The sequence below is a fragment of the Oncorhynchus keta genome, chromosome 17, assembly GCF_023373465.1.
Source record: "Oncorhynchus keta strain PuntledgeMale-10-30-2019 chromosome 17, Oket_V2, whole genome shotgun sequence".
Taxonomy (NCBI): domain Eukaryota; kingdom Metazoa; phylum Chordata; class Actinopteri; order Salmoniformes; family Salmonidae; genus Oncorhynchus; species Oncorhynchus keta.
Window position 1 is genome coordinate 12939021 of NC_068437.1, and position 22359 is coordinate 12961379.

The following is a 22359-nucleotide window of genomic DNA, read 5'->3' on the forward strand; positions in this document are numbered from 1 at the left end:
TAGCTACATAGCTGTCTTTGCTGTCTTCGTATCCAAGATAATTGTGTAGTCTTAGAGTGATTATCTTAATTTACCGAGGTTAGCTAGCCAGCTATTTGTCGTCCTTAACGTAGGAGACACTGCTAGCTAGCCAACAGCTAGCCAACGTCTTCCGAATAGAACTCAACAACCCGGTCGCATTCCGCTTCGCTCCACAGGTAGTATCACATTTTCATATAATTTCATTACAGTACAACGGTTTGATTTGTTTGATCGTAGCTAGCTACATAGCTAGCTACATAGCCGTCTTTGTATCAAAGATAATTGTGTAGTCTAGAGCGATTTTCTAGGTTAGCTAGCCAGCTATTGTTCTTTTAACGCAACGTAACGTAATCAACACTGCTAGTTAGCCAGCTAGCCCCGAATAGCAGCACTGTAGAAACTATTACACTCAACGGAACGACTTGATTAGTGTAGTGTCAACAACGCAGCCACTGCCAGCTAGCCTACAAAGTCAACAACGCAGCCACTGCCAGCTAGCCTACTTCAGCAGTACTGTATCATTTTAATCATTTTAGTCAATAAGATTCTTGCTACGTAAGCTTAACTTTCTGAACATTCCAGACGTGTAGTCCACTTGTCATTCCAATCTCCTTGCATTAGCGTAGCCTCTTCTGTAGCCTGTCAACTATGTGTCTGTCCATCCCTGTTCTCTCCTCTCTGCACAGACCATACAAACGCTCCACACCGCGTGGCCACGGCCACCCTAATCTGGTGGTCCCAGCGCGCACGACCCACGTGGAGTTCCAGGTCTCCGGTAGCCTCTGGAACTGCCGATCTGCGGCCAACAAGGCAGAGTTCATCTCAGCCTATGCCTGCCTCCAGTCCCTCGACTTCTTGGCACTGACGGAAACATGGATCACCACAGACAACACTGCTACTCCTACTGCTCTCTCTTCGTCCGCCCACGTGTTCTCGCACACCCCGAGAGCTTCTGGTCAGCGGGGTGGTGGCACCGGGATCCTCATCTCTCCCAAGTGGTCATTCTCTCTTTCTCCCCTTACCCATCTGTCTATAGCCTCCTTTGAATTCCATGCTGTCACAGTTACCAGCCCTTTCAAGCTTAACATCCTTATCATTTATCGCCCTCCAGGTTCCCTCGGAGAGTTCATCAATGAGCTTGATGCCTTGATAAGCTCCTTTCCTGAGGACGGTTCACCTCTCACAGTTCTGGGCGACTTTAACCTCCCCACGTCTACCTTTGACTCATTCCTCTCTGCCTCCTTCTTTCCACTCCTCTCCTCTTTTGACCTCACCTTCTCACCTTCCCCCCCTACTCACAAGGCAGGCAATACGCTCGACCTCATCTTTACTAGATGCTGTTCTTCCACTAACCTCATTGCAACTCCCCTCCAAGTCTCCGACCACTACCTTGTATCCTTTTCCCTCTCGCTCTCATCCAACACTTCCCACACTGCCCCTACTCGGATGGTATCGCGCCGTCCCAACCTTCGCTCTCTCTCCCCCGCTACTCTCTCCTCTTCCATCCTATCATCTCTTCCCTCTGCTCAAACCTTCTCCAACCTATCTCCTGATTCTGCCTCCTCAACCCTCCTCTCCTCCCTTTCTGCATCCTTTGACTCTCTATGCCCCCTATCCTCCAGGCCGGCTCGGTCCTCCCCTCCCGCTCCGTGGCTCGACGACTCATTGCGAGCTCACAGAACAGGGCTCCGGGCAGCCGAGCGGAAATGGAGGAAAACTCGCCTCCCTGCGGACCTGGCATCCTTTCGCTCCCTCCTCTCTACATTTTCCTCTTCTGTCTCTGCTGCTAAAGCCACTTTCTACCACTCTAAATTCCAAGCTTCTGCCTCTAACCCTAGGAAGCTCTTTGCCACCTTCTCCTCCCTCCTGAATCCTCCTCCCCCTCCCCCCCTCCTCCCTCTCTGCAGATGACTTCGTCAACCATTTTGAAAAGAAGGTCGACGACATCCGATCCTCGTTTGCTAAGTCAAACGACACCGTTGGTTCTGCTCACACTGCCCTACCCTGTGCTCTGACCTCTTTCTCCCCTCTCTCTCCAGATGAAATCTCGCGTCTTGTGACGGCCGGCCGCCCAACAACCTGCCCGCTTGACCCTATCCCCTCCTCTCTTCTCCAGACCATTTCCGGAGACCTTCTCCCTTACCTCACCTCGCTCATCAACTCATCCCTGACCGCTGGCTACGTCCCTTCCTTCTTCAAGAGAGCGAGAGTTGCACCCCTTCTGAAAAAACCTACACTCGATCCCTCCGATGTCAACAACTACAGACCAGTATCCCTTCTTTCTTTTCTCTCCAAAACTCTTGAACGTGCCGTCCTTGGCCAGCTCTCCCGCTATCTCTCTCAGAATGACCTTCTTGATCCAAATCAGTCAGGTTTCAAGACTAGTCATTCAACTGAGACTGCTCTTCTCTGTATCACGGAGGCGCTCCGCACCGCTAAAGATAACTCTCTCTCCTCTGCTCTCATCCTTCTAGACCTATCGGCTGCCTTCGATACTGTGAACCATCAGATCCTCCTCTCCACCCTCTCCGAGTTGGGCATCTCCGGCGCGGCCCACGCTTGGATTGCGTCCTACCTGACAGGTCGCTTCTACCAGGTGGCGTGGCGAGAATCTGTCTCCTCACCACGCGCTCTCACCACTGGTGTCCCCCAGGGCTCTGTTCTAGGCCCTCTCCTATTCTCGCTATACACCAAGTCACTTGGCTCTGTCATAACCTCACATGGTCTCTCCTATCATTGCTATGCAGACGACACACAATTAATCTTCTCCTTTCCCCCTTCTGATGACCAGGTGGCGAATCGCATCTCTGCATGTCTGGCAGACATATCAGTGTGGATGACGGATCACCACCTCAAGCTGAACCTCGGCAAGACGGAGCTGCTCTTCCTCCCGGGGAAGGACTGCCCGTTCCATGATCTCGCCATCACGGTTGACAACTCCATTGTGTCCTCCTCCCAGAGCGCTAAGAACCTTGGCGTGATCCTGGACAACACCCTGTCATTCTCAACTAACATCAAGGCGGTGGCCCGTTCCTGTAGGTTCATGCTCTACAACATCCACAGAGTACGACCCTGCCTCACACAGGAAGCGGGGCAGGTCCTAATCCAGGCACTTGTCATTTCCCGTCTGGATTACTGCAACTCGCTGTTGGCTGGGCTCCCTGCCTGTGCCATTAAACCCCTACAACTCATCCAGAACGCCGCAGCCCGTCTGGTGTTCAACCTTCCCAAGTTCTCTCACGTCACCCCGCTCCTCCGCTCTCTCCACTGGCTTCCAGTTGAAGCTCGCATCCGCTACAAGACCATGGTGCTTGCCTACGGAGCTGTGAGGGGAACGGCACCTCAGTACCTCCAGGCTCTGATCAGGCCCTACACCCAAACAAGGGCACTGCGCTCATCCACCTCTGGCCTGCTCGCCTCCCTACCACTGAGGAAGTACAGTTCCCGCTCAGCCCAGTCAAAACTGTTCGCTGCTCTGGCCCCCAATGGTGGAACAAACTCCCTCACGACGCCAGGACAGCGGAGTCAATCACCACCTTCCGGAGACACCTGAAACCCCACCTCTTTAAGGAATACCTAGGATAGGATAAGTAATCCTTCTCACCCCCCCCTTTTAAGATTTAGATGCACTATTGTAAAGTGACTGTTCCACTGGATGTCATAAGGTGAATGCACCAATTTGTAAGTCGCTCTGGATAAGAGCGTCTGCTAAATGACTTAAATGTATGTTAAATGTGAAGAAGGCGCAGCAGTGCCTATTCAACCTCAGGAGGCTGAAGAAATTCGGCTTGTCACCAAAAGTACTCACAAACTTCTACAGATGCACAATCGAGAGCATCCTGGCGGGCTGTATCACCGCCTGGTACGGCAACTGCTCCGCCCTCAACCGTAAGGCTCTCCAGAGGGTAGTGAGGACTGCACAACGCATCACCGGGGGCAAACTACCTGCCCTCCAGGACACCTACACCACACGATGTTACAGGAAGGCCATAAAGATCATCAAGGACATCAACCACCCGAACCACTGCCTGTTCACCCCGCTATCATCCAGAAGGCGAGGTCAGTACAGGTGCATCAAAGCTGGGACCGAGAGACTGAAAAACAGCTTCTATCTCAAGGCCATCAGACTGTTAAACAGCCACCACTAACATTGAGTGGCTGCTGCCAACACACTGTCATTGACACTGACCCAACTCCAGCCATTTTAATAATGGGAAATGATGTAAATATATCAGTAGCCACTTTAAACAATGCTACCTTATATAATGTTACTTACCCTACATTATTCATCTCATATGCATATGTATATACTGTACTCTACATCATCGACTGCATCCTTATGTAATACATGTATCACTAGCCACTTTAACTATGCCACTTTGTTTACTTTGTCTACACACTCATCTCATATGTATATACTGTACTCGATACCATCTACTGTATGCTGCTCTGTACCATCACTCATTCATATATCCTTATGTACATATTCCTTATCCCCTTACACTGTGTATAAGACAGTAGTTTTGGAATTGTTAGTTAGATTACTTGTTGGTTATCACTGCATTGTCGGAACTAGAAGCACAAGCATTTCGCTACACTCGCATTAACATCTGCTAACCATGTGTATGTGACAAATAAAATTTGATTTGATTTGATTTGAAGGCAGGAAATGGAACAGAGAGCTTTCAGGATAAACAGCACCTCCGGGTTGGATTTTCCTCAGGTTTTCGCCTGCAATATCAGTTCTGATATACTGACAGACAATATTTTGACAGTTTTGGAAACTTTAGAGTGTTTTCTATCGTAATCTGACAATTATATGCATATTCCAGATTCTGTGCCTGAGAAATAGCCCGTTCCATTTGGGTACATTTTTCATCCTAACATCAAAATACGGCCCCGTACACCCAAGAGGTTAAGAAAACAATATGCAAACACGTTTTGTGTTCACCAAAGGCATGTGGGAGACTCCCCAAACATATGAAAGGTGGTACTCTGTTCAGATAAGATTAATATTGAGCTTTTTGGCAATCAAGGAAAACGCTATGTCTGGCGCAAACCCAACACCTCTTATCACCCCGAGAACACCATCTACACAGTGAATCATGGTGGTGGCAGTATCATGCTGTGGGGATGTTTTTCAATGGCAGGGACTGGGAACCTTGTCAGAATTGAATAAATTATGGATGGAGCTAAATACAGGGAAATCATTGAAGGAAACCTGTTTCAGTCTTCTAGAGATTTGAGACTGGGATGGAGGTTGACCTTCCAGCAGGACAATTTTTTTATATTTTTTTTATTTCACCTTTATTTAACCAGGTAGGCTAGTTGAGAACAGGTTCTCATTTGCAACTGCGACCTGGCCAAGATAAAGCATAGCAGTGTGAACAGACAACACAGAGTTACACATGGAGTAAACAATTAACAAGTCAATAACACAGAGAAAAAAGGGGAGTCTATATACAATGTGTGCAAAAGGCATGAGGAGGTAGGCAAATAATTACAATATAGCAGATTAACACTGGAGTGATAAATGATCAGATGATCATGTACAGGTAGAGATATTGGTGTGCAAATGAGCAGAAAAGTAAATAAATAAAAACTGTGGGGATGAGGTAGGTGAAAATGGGTGTGCTATTTACCAATAGATTATGTACAGCAGCAGCGATCGGTTAGCTGCTCAGCTAGCTGATGTTTGAAGTTGGTGAGGGAGATAAGAGTCTCCAACTTCAGCGATTTTTGCAATTCGTTCCAGTCACAGGCAGCAGAGTACTGGAACGAAAGGCGGCCGAATGAGGTGTTTGCTTTAGGGATGATCAATGAGATACACCTGCTGGAGCGCGTGCTACGGATGGGTGTTGCTATCGTGACCAGTGAGCTGAGATAAGGCGGAGCTTTGCCTAGCATGGCCTTGTAGATGACCTGGAGCCAGTGGGTCTGGCGACGAATATGTAGCGAGGGCCAGCCGACTAGAGCATACAAGTCGCAGTGGTGGGTAGTATAAGGTGCTTTAGTGACAAAACGGATGGCACTGTGATAAACTGCATCCAGTTTGCTGAGAAGAGTGTTGGAAGCAATTTTGTAGATGACGTCGCCGAAGTCGAGGATCGGTAGGATAGTAAGTTTTACTAGGGTAAGCTTGGCAGCGTGAGTGAAGGAGGCTTTGTTGCGGAATAGAAAGCCGATTCTTGATTTGATTTTCGATTGGAGATGGTTGATATGGGTCTGGAAGGAGAGTTTGCAGTCTAGCCAGACACCTAGGTACTTATAGGTGTCCACATATTCAAGGTCGGAACCATCCAGTGTGGTGATGCTAGTCGGGCATGCGGGTGCAGGCAGCGATCGGTTGAAAAGCATGCATTTGGTTTTACTAGCGTTTAAGAGCAGTTGGAGGCCACGGAAGGAGTGTTGTATGGCATTGAAGCTCGATTGGAGGTTATATAGCACAGTGTCCAATGACGGGCCGAAAGTGTATACAATGGTGTCGTCTGCGTAGAGGTGGATCAGGGAATCGCCCGCAGCAAGAGCAACATCATTGATATATACCGAGAAAAGAGTCGGCCCGAGAATTGAACCCTGTGGCACCCCCATAGAGACTGCCAGAGGACCGGACAACATGCCCTCCGATTTGACACACTGAACTCTGTCTGCAAAGTAATTGGTGAACCAGGCAAGGCAGTCATCCGAAAAACCGAGGCTACTGAGTCTGCCGATAAGAATATGGTGATTGACAGAGTCGAAAGCCTTGGCAAGGTCGATGAAGACGGCTGCACAGTACTGTCTTTTATCGATGGCGGTTATGATGTCGTTTAGTACCTTGAGTGTGGCTGAGGTGCACCCGTGACCGGCTCGGAAACCAGATTGCATAGCGGTGAAGGTACGGTGGGATTCGAGATGGTCAGTGACCTGTTTGTTGACTTGGCTTTCGAAGACCTTAGATAGGCAGGGCAGGATGGATATAGGTCTGTAACAGTTTGGGTCCAGGGTGTCTCCCCCTTTGAAGAGGGGGATGACTGCGGCAGCTTTCCAATCCTTGGGGATCTCAGACGATATGAAAGAGAGGTTGAACAGGCTGGTAATAGGGGTTGCGACAATGGCGGCGGATAGTTTCAGAAATAGAGGGTCCAGATTGTCAAGCCCAGCTGATTTATACGGGTCCAGGTTTTGCAGCTCTTTCAGAACATCTGTTATCTGGATTTGGGTAAAGGAGAACCTGGAGAGGCTTGGGCGGGGGGGCCGGAGCTGTTGGCCGAGGTAGGAGTAGCCCAGAACTTTTTGGAGTTGGAGCTACAGGATGCAAACTTCTGCCTGAAGAAGCTGGCCTTAGCTTTCCTGACTGACTGCGTGTATTGTTTCCTGACTTCCCTGAACAGTTGCATATCGCGGGGACTGTTCGATGCTATTGCAGTCCGCCACAGGATGTTTTTGTGCTGGTCGAGGGCAGTCAGGTCAGGAGTGAACCAAGGGCTGTATCTGTTCTTAGTTCTGCAGTTTTTGAACGGAGCATGCTTATCTAAAATGGTGAGGAAGTTACTCTTAAAGAATGACCAGGCATCCTCAACTGACGGGATGAGGTCAATGTCCTTCCAGGATACCCGGGCCAGGTCGATTAGAAAGGCCTGCTCACATAAGTGTTTTAGGGAGCGTTTGACAGTGATGAGCTGTGGTCGTTTGACTGCGGCACCGTAGCGGATACAGGCAATGAGGCAGTGGTCGCTGAGATCCTGGTTGAAGACAGCGGAGGTGTATTTGGAGGGCCAGTTGGTCAGGATGACGTCTATGAGGGTGCCCTTGCTTACAGAGTTAGGGTTGTACCTGGTGGGTTCCTTGGTGATTTGTGTGAGATTGAGGGCATCTAGCTTAGATTCTAGGACTGCCGGGGTGTTAAGCATATCCCAGTTTAGGTCACCTAACAGAACAAACTCTGAAGCTAGATGGGGGGCAATCAATTCACAAATGGTGTCCAGGGCACAGCTGGGAGCTGAGTGGGGTCGGTAGCAGGCGGCAACAGTGAGAGACTTATTTCTGGAGAGAGTCATTTTCAGAATTAGTAATTCGAACTGTTTGGGTATGGACCTTGAAAGTATGACATTACTTTGCAGGCTATCTCTGCAGTAGACTGCAACTCCTCCCCCTTTAGCAGTTCTATCTTGACGGAATATGTTATAGTTGGGTATAGAAATCTCTGAATTTTTGGTGGCCGTCCTTAGCCAGGATTCAGACATGGCAAGGACATCAGGGTATGCAGAGTGTGCTAAAGCAGTGAGTAAAACAAACTTAGGGAGGAGGCTTCTGATGTTGACATGCATGAAACCAAGGCTTTTTCGATCACAGAAGTCAACAAATGAGGGTGCCTGGGGACAATGACCCTAAGCATACTGCTAAAGCAACACTCGAGTGGTTTAAGGGGAAACATTTAAATGTCTTGGAATGGCCTAGTCAAAGTCCAGACCTCAATCCAATTGAGAATCTGTGGTATGACTTAAGGATTGCTGTACAACAGCGGAACCCATCCAACTTGAAGGAGCTGGAGCAGTTTTGCCTTGAAGAATTGGCAGAAATCCCAGTGGCATAGGTATAGCACTGCACTAGAGAATGTTTCTATTGGTACAGTTGAGTTTATTTTGTTCACACAATAAAACTTTAATATATTGAACTATTGAACCCAAGTAAACATTTTCACAGGCAAAAAAAGTGTTTAAGCTAGCCAAGGAAAATGTAATACCACTCTTAATTTAGTATAGGATCCATGCTTCACTTCATCTCTATGCATATGACCAAACCAACTCTCCCTGTGATTTCAGGCCCTTTGACAACACACACAAAAACAGAAGGCATTTCCAGACAGACAGACAGCAAAAGTCAACCTCTTTTCAAGGACAGATAGGAGAGAAACAACAAACTGCAGATCCTGGCAGGCTAGAGCGACACAGCAAGGTACAGATGAGTTCCGTTTCCCCTTATTGTCATATGCATGATTACTCCTTTGTGATGGCAAATTGCACACATGTTTTCTCTTCTGTAAAGATGTAACAGTATCCAATGAAATATTGAACACATTCAAAAATGAACAGTGAATTCTCAGTGATGAACCTGTAGAGTTTCAATGTTAATTAACATATTAATGATATCTGAAATGATTAGTGTATTTGTTCCCTGTCTAGTCAGCCTTAGTCAATAATAGAGGGGAGATTCAATCTTCATGTTTTCTTCAAAGGCAAAGCAGGCAGTGGGATAAAATAAAAGTCTATATCACAGGTTGAATTATCCTTACCTCACTGTTTTGTCTCTTGAATTCCTATTACAGATGTACAAGATGTCATGAATTATTCAATGCATACTTGCCCCAAAGGTGCATATGTTCAAAGTATTCACGTGGAAGCAATTATGAAACTTCCTTTTAACAGACAAAAATATGTATTTTACTAGAAGACCTGCTATCTGGAAATATATATGTACTATTTCGGGGCATAAAATTCTAGTCTGTGCTACATATCCACTGTAGTCTGGCTCGGAGTCATGCAGTCATATGATGCTATGGCTAAAGAAAAAAGAAACGCAAAAAGAAACCATGTGTATGTGCTGGGTATTCATACATTTCTACCATGGTATATTTGTTTGTAGTCTGCTTGTGGATATCTGTCAGTTACATGTATGATTTACTGTTAACCTGTGATCCAGTGGACACACTACGTAATTTCAATGTGGATAACAGGGTAATATTTGGTTGAGATGTTCATCAATAAGATTACAACCTATATTCACCCACTCAAAAATACAGCCAAAAGTTAGTTGAATTTCCAATGTGTTATCACTATGCTTTCAATCATCTAAAAGCACAACCACAATCCAATGGGTTTAGTTGTCACAGAAAAGTCTCACTGCACTTTCAACCATTTAAAAGCACAGCAAAGTTCAAATAGGAATTGTCATATTATTTATTCATACAACTGATATAACTGTGCTTCATCTAATAGCAGAACCAAATGACCTGGATTGCAGTTGAGATTACATTAAAAGTACATGGTGCATGTGATCAATGCCGTTCGAGATTCTGTGAGATTATTACAGCAATTGTGAAGATCTCCACAGAGATGCACCAACCTATACATACTATCTTGAGCATCCACACTTTTTATGATTACATAAGAAGAAAAGTATAGTTCTAGTAACCTCAAAATGTGGCCATGTACTGTATGTGTTACTCATTTTAAGGTTGAATGTTACATTGGAAGTATGACTGAAAAAAGCTTCTGGATATCAGAAGAGTTGATTACACTCCTCGAACTTGACAAAGTTTTTTGTTAAATGAGTCTGACACGAAGGTTATACTGCTTCATCAGGCCCAAAACCCTAAATTCGCTTGAAGAAAAGACAGAAATACAGGGAGCGGGGACCGGGTTGCCTTATGAGAATTCATCGGTGAGTGGGTAACCTGCCTCTAACATCTGTTGTCTTGGCCAATCATTGGAAAAGAAACTGGAAGATCTCCACTCGAGACTATTCTACCAACAGGACATCTAAAACGGCAATATCTTATGTTTCACCAAGTCGTGGCTGAATGACAACACTGATAATATTCAGTTGGCTGGATTTTCTGTGCATCGGGCAGGACAGAACAGCTACATCTGGTAAGATGGGGGGGGGTATGTCTCTTTGGCAATAACAGCTGGTGCGCAATGTCTAATATTAAGGAGGTCTCGAGGTATTGCACCTCATGATAAACTGTAGACCACACTATTTACCAAATGAGTTTTCATCTATATTTTCCACCACATAGCGATGCTGGAAATAAGACCACACTTAACAAACTGTATAAGGCCATAAGAAAACAAGAAAATGCTCACCCAGAAGCAGCGCTCCTAGTGGCAGAGGACATTAATGCAGGCAAACTGAAATCCGTTTTAGCTCATTTCTACCAGCTTGTCACATGTGCAACCAGAGGCAAAAAAACTCTAGACCACCTTTACTCCACAAACAGAGACACATACAAAGCCCTCCGTTATCCTCGATTTGGCAAATATGACCATAATTCCGAAACAATGAATCCAAACGCATGATGTAACTTTAGTTAGAGAGCCAGACGGCTAACGTTAGCTAGCTAGCTAACAGTACACTTTAACTTGAAATGAAAATACGTTGCCAAAATTAGAATGGAGTCTTTTGTTAAGACATTTCGCTAGCTAGCTAGCTAAACAATGGAGCATAACTCATGACGTTACTACCCTCCCTGCATGAATCTGCAGCTAACCAACCAGGTTCTATGGCTATAACTAGTTAAGCAAATGTGTCTGAGATACGAAGAATAAGATCATACACATAACGTTAGCTAGCTAAGAGTACACTTGAACTGAACCCACTTTCTGTCAAAATTAGAAACGTGCAATATCAGAAAATCTTATCAGTATACATCATGTTTGGATGCATCTCCTGTCCAATGCCATGCATGGTTGCCTTAGTTTGACAATGAAATCCAGACTGGTGTTTTCTCTATCTCCTTAGCTATCATAGTCAAATTCTACTGATTTCAAAATTCAGTCCTCAAGAAAGTGGAGAGCATACACATAACATTTGCTTACGAGCTAACTGTACACTTTAACTTGACATTAGGTTTATGCAGTTTGACTACGTGATAAAAAAATGTTTATAGCCACAATCAACACGATTGTACCTAAACATACTGACCAGCTCCAATAGACAGATTTGTGCTATATTATGGCAAACCAATCCAAACTCATCTCTCTGCATGTCCAGCCCACTCATAATCTCAGCCAATGATGGCTAGCGGGAAGGTTGCTGCTATTTCTGTGGCTAAACCAGCTAGGCTCGTAATTTAACAATTCTCTTCGTATTTTCAGATGGCATGAAAGTTCACATGTTTGAGAAGGCATTTCTGCCACACAAAAAAAGCATTTTGATTTAAAAAAAATAATAATTACGTTCAAACAGCTTTCCTGTGAAGTCATGACTTGTGACATACGCCTAGTTTCTTGAATCGGGTCACATATTGAATTGTGTTTGGTTGACAACGCAGCCAAATATCAACATTTAAATAAGATGGAACTGTCCAAGCAGTAGATACATCTGAACCAATGGCTTAATCCCATTATTTAACCTATATTTTTGGTAGAGTTGGAGACATGAATCCAACATATCATTAGTTAGCTTGTCAACAAGTTAACGGGCTATTTATTACATTTCAAGAGGGATATTAAATTGTGAATTAAAGCATCTGCAAAATGACATATACAGACCAGTCAAATGTTTAGCTTCACCTACATTTTTTTCTTGGTGGGGCATATTATTCTGTTTAATGTTACTCCTGAATCACAATGAAAAATGTAAAAACAAATAGTGTATTTTTAACAAAGCTGAGATTTATTTTAAAGTCCTAAGTGTGGGAATACGGGTGAGATCAGTTACTGACGTGGATATGGTGGTGTAGCAGGAAGAACGGAATCCTGTGAACCAATATGTAATGAGTTCAAATTAAGTAAGGGCATGTTGACCCTTTAGCTCAGTGCGGATGTTGCCTGTAATCCATTGCTTCTGGTTGGGGTATGTACGTATGGTCACTTTTGGGACAACATCATCAATGCATTTATTGATGAATCAAGTGACTGATGTAGTGTACACCTCAATGCCATCTGAAGAATCCCGGGAACACATTCCATTCTGTGCTAGCAAAACAGTCCTGTAGCTTATCATCTGCTTCATCTGACCACTTTCTTATTGACTGAGTCACTGGTGCTTCCTTCTTTAGTTTTTGTTAGCAGGAATCAGGAGGATAGAATTATGTTCAGATTTGGAGGGAGAGCTTTGCACACGTCTCTGTGTGTGGAGTAAAGGTGGTCTAGATTGTTTTCCCTCTGGTTGCACGTTTAACATGCTGGTAGAAATTAGGTAAAACGGATTTCAGTTTTCCTGCCTTAAAAATTCTGGCCACTAGGAGCGCCTCCTCTGGGTGAGCGTTTTTCTGTTTACTTATGGCCGTATACAGCTCATTGAGTGTGGTCTTAGTGCCAGCATCAGTTTGTGGTGGTAAATAGACAGCTATGAAAACTCTCTTTGTTTATCGTGTGGTCTACAGCTTATCAGGTGAGCAAAACCTTGACTTGTCGTGCACCAACTGTTGTATACAAATATACATAGACCGTCAACCCTTGTCTTACCAGAGGCCGCTGTTCTATCCTGACGAAAAGCTTCAAACCTGCCAGCTGTATGTTATCCATGTTGTCGTTGAGCCACGACTTGTGGAAACATAAGATATTGCAGTTTTTAATGTTCCGTTGGTAGGGTAAACGTGATCTCGTTCGTCTATTTTATTATCAATTGATTGTACGTTGGCTAATAGGACCGATGGTAATTGTAGATTACTCTCTCGGCAATGGATCCTAACAAGGCACTCAAATCTTCATCCACAATACCTCCTTCTCTTTCTCCTCCGAATTACGGGGATGAGAGCCTTGTCGGGCATCTGAAGTAAATCATTCCCTTCCGACTCGTTGAAGAAAACACCTACTCATTCTAGATTATTAAAAAAAAAAACTATTTTCTACATTGTAGAATAATATTGAAGACATCAAAACTATGAAATAACACATATGGAATCACGTAGTAACTAAAAAGGTGTTAAAACTTCTTAGTGATCCCATCGCGCGCCAATCCCGTTAACCCTAGCACTATTTTAATTTTTGGAAAAATAACGTTCCCAAAGTAAACGGGCTATTTCTCAGGACTAGATGCTAGAATATGCATATAATTGACAGCTTAGGACACTCTAAAGGTTCCAAAACATCAAAAATATTGTCTGTGAGTATAACAGAACTGCTATTGCAGGCGAAAGCCTGAGAAAAATCCAATCAGGAAATTACTCTTATTTTGAAACCCCTGTCTTTCTATGCATCCCAAATTGCCCATTGAAAGGGATATCAACCAGATTCCTTTTTCTATGGCTTCCCTTATGGGTCTAAAGCCAGTAGACATAGTTTCAAGCTTTTATTTTGATAAAGGAGTGTGAACGACAACATTGCGTCAGTGGTCAGGTGGTGGCTCTCAGAGTGATTTGTGCGTAATAGACAAAGGTGGCCATTGTTCCTCTCACTCCTACTGAAAAGCCAATTGTCCCGGATGATATACACTGCTCAAATAAATAAAGGGAACACTTAAACAACACAATGTAACTCCAAGTCAATCACACTTCTGTGAAATCAAACTGTCCACTTAGGAAGCAACACTGATTGACAATACATTTCACATGCTGTTGTGCAAATGGAATAGACAACAGGTGGAAATTATAGGCATTTAGCAAGACACCCCCAGCCTTCCTGGCTGATGTTTTGGTCACTTTTGAATGCTGGCGGTGCTTTCACTCTAGTGGTAGCATGAGACGGAGTCTACAACCCACACAAGTGGCTCAGGTAGTGCAGCTCATCCAGGATGGCACATCAATGCGAGCTGTGGCAAGAAGGTGTGTTGTGTCTGTCAGCGTAGTGTCCAGAGCATGGATGGGCTACCAGGAGTAGTACATCAGGAGACGTGGAGGACCTCCAGCAGGCCACAAATGTGCATGTGTCTGCTCAAACGGTCAGAAACAGACTCCATGAGGGTGGTATGAGGTCCCGACGTCCCAAGGTGGGGGTTGTGCTTACAGCCCAACACCGTGCAGGACGTTTGGCATTTGCCAGAGAACACCAAGACTGGCAAATTCGCCACTGGCGCCCTGTGCTCTTCACAGATGAAAGCAGGTTCACATTGAGCACATGTGACAGACGTGACAGTCTGGAGACGCCGTGGAGAACGTTCTGCTGCCTGCAACATCCTCCAGCATGACCGGTTTAGCGGTGGGTCAGTCATGGTGTGGGGTGGCATTTCTTTGGGGGGGTGCACAGCCCTCCATGTGCTCGCCAGAGGTAGCCTGACTGCCATTAGGTACCGAGATGAGATCCTCAGACCCCTTGGGAGACCATATGCTGGTGCGGTTGGCCCTGGGTTCCTCCTAATGCCAGACAATGGTAGACCTCATGTGGCTGGAGTGTGTCAGCAGTTCCTGCAAGAGGAAGGCATTGATGCTATGGACTGGCCCGCCCGTTCCCCAGACCTGAATCCAATTGAGCACATCTGGGACATCATGTGCGTTAGTCCAGGTCTGGGAGGAGATCCCTCAGGAGACCATCCGCCACCTCATCCGGAGCATTCCCAGGCATTGTAGGGAGGTCATACAGGCACGTGGAAACCACATACACTACTGAGCCTCATTTTGACTTGTTTTAAGGACATTACATCAAAGTTGGACCAGCCTATAGTGTGGTTTTCCACTTTAATTTAGAGTGGTACTCCAAATCCAGACAAGAAACAGAGGTATTTTGGCTATAAAAATAATCTTTATGGAACAAAATTAACATTTGCTGTCTAACTGGGAGTCTCGTGAGTGAAAACATCCGAAGCTCATCAAAGGTAAATGATTTATTTTGATTACTTGTCTTATTTTTGTGACCAAGCTTCCTGCTTCTAGCTGGACATAATGCTATGCTAGGCTATCGATACACTTACACAAACACTTAATTTCAAAATCTGAGATGACAGGGTGATTAACAAAAGCCTAAGCTGCGTTTCACTATATTTCACTTGTGATTTCATGAATATGAATATTTTCTCGTAAGAATTTTTGTAGTTGATGACAATTCCACCGGATCCGGGAGGGGTAGTTCTAAGAAGTGAATGGGATTGATTTGACAACACCCAGGGAAATAGAAAATTCAAAAGCAGAAATATTCATAATAATAATTAATAAATCATGCAAGTGATATACACCGGTTTAAAGATGAACTTCTTGTTAACTTTTTATGGCTGCAGGGGCAGTATTGAGTAGCTTGGATGAAAAGGTGCCCATTGTAAACGGCCAGCTCCTCAGTCTCAGTTGCTAATATATGCATATTATTATTAGTATTGGATGGAAGACACTCTAAAGTTTCCAAAACTGTCAAAATATTGTCTGTGAGTATAACATAACTGATATTAGAGGCGAAACCCTGAGGACAATCAAAACAGGAAGTGGCTTCTATTTTGAAAACTTCATGTTCCATAGCCTCCCTTTGCTGGATTTAAAGGGATATGAACCAGATTCATTTTCCTATCGTTTCCTCAAGATGTCAACAGTCTTCAGACATAGTTTCAGGATTTGATTTTGAAAAATGAGCCAGAACGATAACATCGCGTCAAGTGGTCACATGAGTTTTGCTCGCGCAACAGAGTTTGGATAGGTATTGCTTTTCCCTCTCCTACTGTGAAAGACATTTTCGGTTGATATATATCGACATCCAGTGGAAGCGATAGAAACTGCAAGCAAGTGCCTTAGAAATCTAGATTCCCATTGAAAACCCATTGAAAAGAGAGTGACCTCAACAACAAAAAGTCCTGGATGGTTTGTCCTCGGGGTTTCGCCTGCCAAATATGTTATATTATACTCACAGACATCATTCAAACCGTTTTAACTTCAGAGTGTTTTCTATCCAAATCTATGAATAATATGCATATCCTAGCTTCTGGGCCTGAGTAGCAGGCAGTTTACTTTGGGCACACTTTTCATCCGGACGTGAAAATAGTGCCCCCTAGCCTTAAGTAGTTTTTTATTTAAAGAAATCACCTCCACCTTCTGCCATACCCCATAACAGTTTAACCTGTTAAATGTTACATATTTTATCTTGCCCATACACAGTCATGTCTCAATTGTCTCAGACCTTAAAAATCCTTCTTAAACCTCTCTCATCCCCTTCATCTAGACTGATTGAATTGATGGAAGTGGATTTAGCAAGTGACATCAATAAGGGATCATAGCTTTCACTTGGATTCACCTGGTCAGTCTATATCATGGAAAGAGTTTTAATACGCTCAGTGTATCTGGGGAAGCGTATGAAACAATTTCTAGAGTGTTGACTTTCCAAGAGCACAGTGGTCTCCATCATTGGGAAATGGAAAACATACGGAACTAACCAGACTGTCTAGAGCTGGCCATCCGACCAAACTGAGCAACTGGGGAGGAAGGCAAGAACCCATTGACTACTCTGAGAAAACTACAGAGTTCCTTGGCTGAGATTGGCGAACCTGCCAGAAGGACAACAATATTTACAGCTCTTCACCAATCTGGGCTTTCTGGGAGAGAGCCAAAGACAGAAGCCACTCCTGAGAAAAAGGGACATCACAACACACCTGGAGTTTGCAAAACGGCACGTGAATGACTCTCAGATGATAAGGCAAAAGACTTTGTGGTCTGATGAGACAAAAATGTTACTCTTCGGCCTGAATGCAAAGCTCTATGGATGGAGAAATCTAAGCACAACTCATCATCCGTCTAACACCATCCCTACCATGAAGCATAGTGGTGGCAGCATCATGCTATAGGTATGCTTATCAGCAGCAGGGAGTGCAAACGGGGCACAGATTTACATTCCAACAGGACAATGATTCCAAGCATACAGCCAAAGCAATCCTGGAATGGTTTAAGAACCAGAATGTGAAAGTCCTTGAGTGGCCCAGCCAATTCCCAGACTTGAATCCCATTGAATATCTGTGAAAATAATTGAAGATTACTGTTCACCGCTGCTCCCAATCTAACTCCACAGAGCTTGAAAAAAATCCCAAATCCACATGTGCAAAGCTGGTACAGACATACCCAACAAACTAAACACAGACACATTGGGGAAGACACCCTGGTTCCCATTTTTACAGTATTTGGTATGACTCAGACAGTGATCAAACTTCCAACCTTCGGACTGACATTCAAACTACAAGGCCACTGAGTTGGTCATAATAAATACTGCAAGTTAACTTAATACCTGTGGTTTCAACGAGGGGGTGTGATGCAAGGGGACACTTTTTTCATTATTGAAGTATCAGTCATCATTGTAGCTAGAAATCCAATGATTTAAACTAAGCACTGGCCACCATATCCTTTATATCAGGATAATGGTGTATTTTTAGTGTGGGGACATTGACTTATGCTGCCACTCCAATCCATTTTGCCATAGGCATACCTCAGTTAATTTGCTTTGTGAAAACCCTGAGAGCATGTAGGGAAGAAATCTTGCTTCACTTTGTAATTTCCTCTATGATTTTGTATAATTGTATGCATAACCAAATCGCTTGAGTGCAATGTGGAGCCCCACACTATCTTTGGTACATTAGGGTTGTGGCAAATCGCAGTGAATTTGGAACAACCCTGATTACATTTAAAAGCTTTATCTGTGTATGGAGAAGATCCGTCACACTCTTTAACTCCTGTAATGTTGGGTCATCATAGGACTTAACACAACTGTGGCAGGGCTGGTATTTAATTGAATTAAGGCTCAGTCAGACAGTGAGGTCTGCCTCACTTCACAGTATTCTCCAAGTCATTTACATCTTTTGCGTGTCTAATCTCGACCTGAGAAACAGCTTGGCATCTTAAGAGAGAGTTCATTCACTGAAATGAACCTCACACAGTCAGAGAATAAAGAATATTCAATCCCTTGATCAAATGAAGAAAGAGCTCTAACTCAAACAGATGGTAGGAAGTTGGCAGTTTTTTTCCACTGTGGAATTTCATATACAGAATTTAATACATGTATATGGAGAAATAGTTAATATTGTAACACGTTTGCGTCTCAGAGAGAGAGAGAGCACCACATTGTAAATGTACAGCAGTGGTGTAAAGTACTTAAGTACTTTTTTGGTAGGGTATCTGTGTTTTACTTTACTTTTTCTATTTTTCATTATATTTTTGTATTTCTTTTTTTTTACCCCTTTTTCTCCACAATTTCGTGGCATCCAAATGGTAGATTACAGTCTTGTCTCATGACTGCAACTCCTGTACGGACTCGGGAGAGGTGAAGGTCGAGAGCCGTGCGTCCTCCGAAACACCAAGCCAACGAAGCCGCACTGCTTCTTGACACAATGCCCACTTAACCCGGAAGCCAGCCACACCAATGTGTCGGCGTGCACTGCCCCCGGGCCTAGGAGTTGCTTGTGCGCAATGGGACAAGGACATCCCTACCGGCCAAACCCTCCCCTAAACCAGACTACGCTGGGCCAATTGTGCGCTGCCCCATGGGTGTCCCGGTCACGGCCGGCTGAGACAGAGCCTGGACTAAAACCCAAAATCTCTAGTGGCACAGCTAGTACTGCGATGCAGTGCCTTAGACAACTGCATTTTACTGGGTGACTTTCACTTTTATTTGAGTATCTTTTTATTCAATTATCTATACTTTTTTATGATAATTGGGTACTTTTCCCACCACTGATGTACAGTATCTGCAGTTAGAAATATTGGGGAGTAGTCAAATAGTAATTTCACTACAATTTGCAGTAGCTTGGTGATAGTTGAACTAAAGTCACATCTAAGTATTCTTTCCATGTAGAGGTGTAGGTAACTACTGGAACTACACACTACCTTTTGCAAAAATAAAATGTGGGTGAAGTAAGCAATCATTTTCTTTCTTTTTGTGGCATCAGACCTGCCAAATTCTCACCTTGTTTTTGTTTATAAGTGGCTAAATTACACAAGACCCAAAGTGATCTGTTCTTTCAATTTGTAGTCTGACATAACAGATTTACAATATATTTTCACAAAGTAGTTTTTAGTATTTATACGAATCTTGAGGGGTGTCAATAATTTTACCCTTATCTTTTTGAGAGAAAAAATATATTACCTGTTAAATGAAATCTCTTTCTTTAAACAGTTTTCTTAGTATAAAATAAATAAATAAATGTTGCATACAATATAGCTCAGTATATGAATTATGCATTTTTATGCAGTCATAGATGTAACATGCTGCATGCATTAAGTTGCCTGAATTGAGGAGATGGCCATTTTATTGATGGCGGCCGTCACCATCAACACATTGCTGACACAAGCAGAAGAGCTCTCATTGCAGAGCCAGATGTAGAGTGTCGTTATGGTTTCTCTGCTCCCCTGACGGCTGTTGTGTTCCTATCGATTCTCAGGTCTCCTGACGATGGCGGGGAAAGACTCTCCGGAAAGAGAGAGGGGATGGTGTGTGAGCTGCTTCCCATGGTCAATCGCCTGTGTGGATCATACGTTGTCTTATCATCAGCTGTCCATCCATTGTCCTGTGCAACAGAGTGAAACCACATCAAATCTACGGTGCCAAAGGCCCGGACTCCGAATACAGGAGCTGGAACCGATGGACTCTGCAATACTGTATTATTCTGCGGGAGACCAAACTTATTCTTCAGTGGGTCGTCTTGAAGTGGGTCGTCTTGAACTTCTGGATATGACCCAGGACGATATTATCTTTTGGAGTTTACACTTGGCAACTCCTCTGCAGTGTTTTTACAGAATACAGACCAAAGTTAAAGACCGTGTTATGGAGGACACAGTGGACTATGGGATAAGGGGTTTAGAGACTTATTAAAGTTGATAAAACATTCAATCCTGTATTCCCACTTACACTTTGATAGACATACCCACAAATGTACACACAGTGACTTATTTCGCAGAGTAATTGTGTACAAATGAATGACAATAATTGGAAGGCACAAGAAATAAGTCAAAGGACATGGTGTAATTTGTCAATGACATTTATTTTAGACTACTAAACTGTACTTGTGTACTCACTGCTCTATTTTGAACATTAATTAAATCAGATTTACATTTTCCATTGCTATATTTTGAACATTTGCAGTCAGCATGGCTGGTTATAGTGAAACAAGCAAATCATTTCTCACCAGGAAAGAAGAGGAGGAAAAGAGTAAATCCGTCATATCTGTTTGGGGGAAAGAAACATTACATGTATTTTCAAAAGCCTAAAGTTATATATTTAACAGTTTTATATGTTGTATCTTTGTAGAAAACCTTATTTAGCACTGGAACTGTGGTCACATTGCCAATCATAAACTGTGCATACACAATGAGCTATGTCCTTAAGCTACTGGTCTGTCTTGTTCATTTGAACAAAGTCAAGTGGCTCTGCCTTTCCATTCTGTTGAATTATTTTTTCATCATAAAATCAACTATTTAACATGAAATGAGGTGGAAAGTACAATCTTAAAGTAACCAGACAATAGTACAGAACCCATTTATGAAGAAAGGTTATATTTTCTAAATTTGTAGCCCACAGTTACCTTTGAAAATGTTGCACAATTTCAGGTTTTAATTTTCAAACCACCTTTACTACTTTAAACAACCAAGCTACTGCCATATTTAATGGAAGGGGGAGACACAACGAGACATTTCATGATTTTCAAACTGGTGACTACAGAGTTTGCAGCTAAAGCTCAGAAAGTTATAACATTATGTACATTTCAGCAAGTTAACTTTACGGGAAGCTCTTGAGCTAGTAAGCTTTGACCCTGCTGGATAAGCTACCACCAACATGCTGTTTTGCATGCTGTTCAGAAGAAACACCACTGAAGGAAGTGACCGTGTGAGCACCATTTTAGCAGTGCAAACCTCGTGTTGGGATTATGCCACAGCAGTTCAGAGTATTCTTCTTTGATCAGAATTGGTTCAATATTAGCAACAAATACAAATAGTATATGGGCCAATTTTATTAGAGAGACTTCATGGGAATATCATTTGAATAGGTAAACGTTGATTTACATCATCCTACAGTATGCACCAGGCAAAAATTGATTTAATTAATTGTTTCCTCATTTTAACTGACATATTCCGGTTGCATCAATGTGGCTGGCTGGTAGAATGTGCAAAAATGTGTGTGTCTCAATAACATACAGTACATTGTATGCATGGTATACGTTTGCAATATTTCCTTCTGAAAGATTTTAAGGCTGGAAGAACACTTGAACAACAATTCATGAGCATAGTATTCTGTTCTCAAATGGCCATTTAAAGGGAGGTTGAACAGAATGATTTCTCCTCTGTTTTCTTCATCATCGTTAAGAGGAGTGTGATTTGATGTGGGTGTGTTATGTTCTCTATACAATGTGCAAGTGACGCGTCAATGTTACTTCTGCTAAGAATGAGCCTCAATTTTGCATCATCAAAGTCATGAAAACATGGCCCGTTTGATATATATAAAATTGTATAGGTGTTTCTGAGTGAATTAACTTACCATATGCCGTTTTTTCAAAGTATTTCATGAGAACCACACACATGAACTATAAATATTTCTACAAATCTGTCTTAGATTTTTTTGTAAATGCTGGCTGGAAACATTCAGTAAAAAAAAAACTCAAAAAATGGCCTGTAAGTCCTCAACTCGATATGGGAAAGCGCCGGAATGTTATGCAGCAGGAGACTTCTGTAACTTTCTGTGACTTCTCTTATTTCTTGAGTGTCACATATTTTGATAAAGGCATCCGGTACAAATATTAATAGCA

The 22359-nt window shown here is 43.4% G+C and overlaps 1 protein-coding gene across 2 annotated transcripts in view; it reads left to right on the forward strand.

Annotated features, from left to right (window-relative positions):
• LOC118396457 (chemokine-like protein TAFA-5) overlaps window positions 1–20676 on the forward strand; it is a 153490-nt gene extending 132814 nt beyond the window's left edge. The window contains exons 4-5 of one of the 2 annotated variants that reach the window (XR_004828195.1): window positions 8826–8958; window positions 20002–20676. Coding sequence is in view for 1 of the 2 variants with exons in the window: in XM_035790691.1 (XP_035646584.1) it covers window positions 20002–20010 (9 nt within the window). In the remaining variant the exon portion in view is untranslated. The remainder of the gene's footprint in view (window positions 1–8825; window positions 8959–20001) is intronic. The other variant, XM_035790691.1, reaches the window with a different exon arrangement.
• The last annotated feature ends 1683 nt before the right edge of the window (window positions 20677–22359 follow it).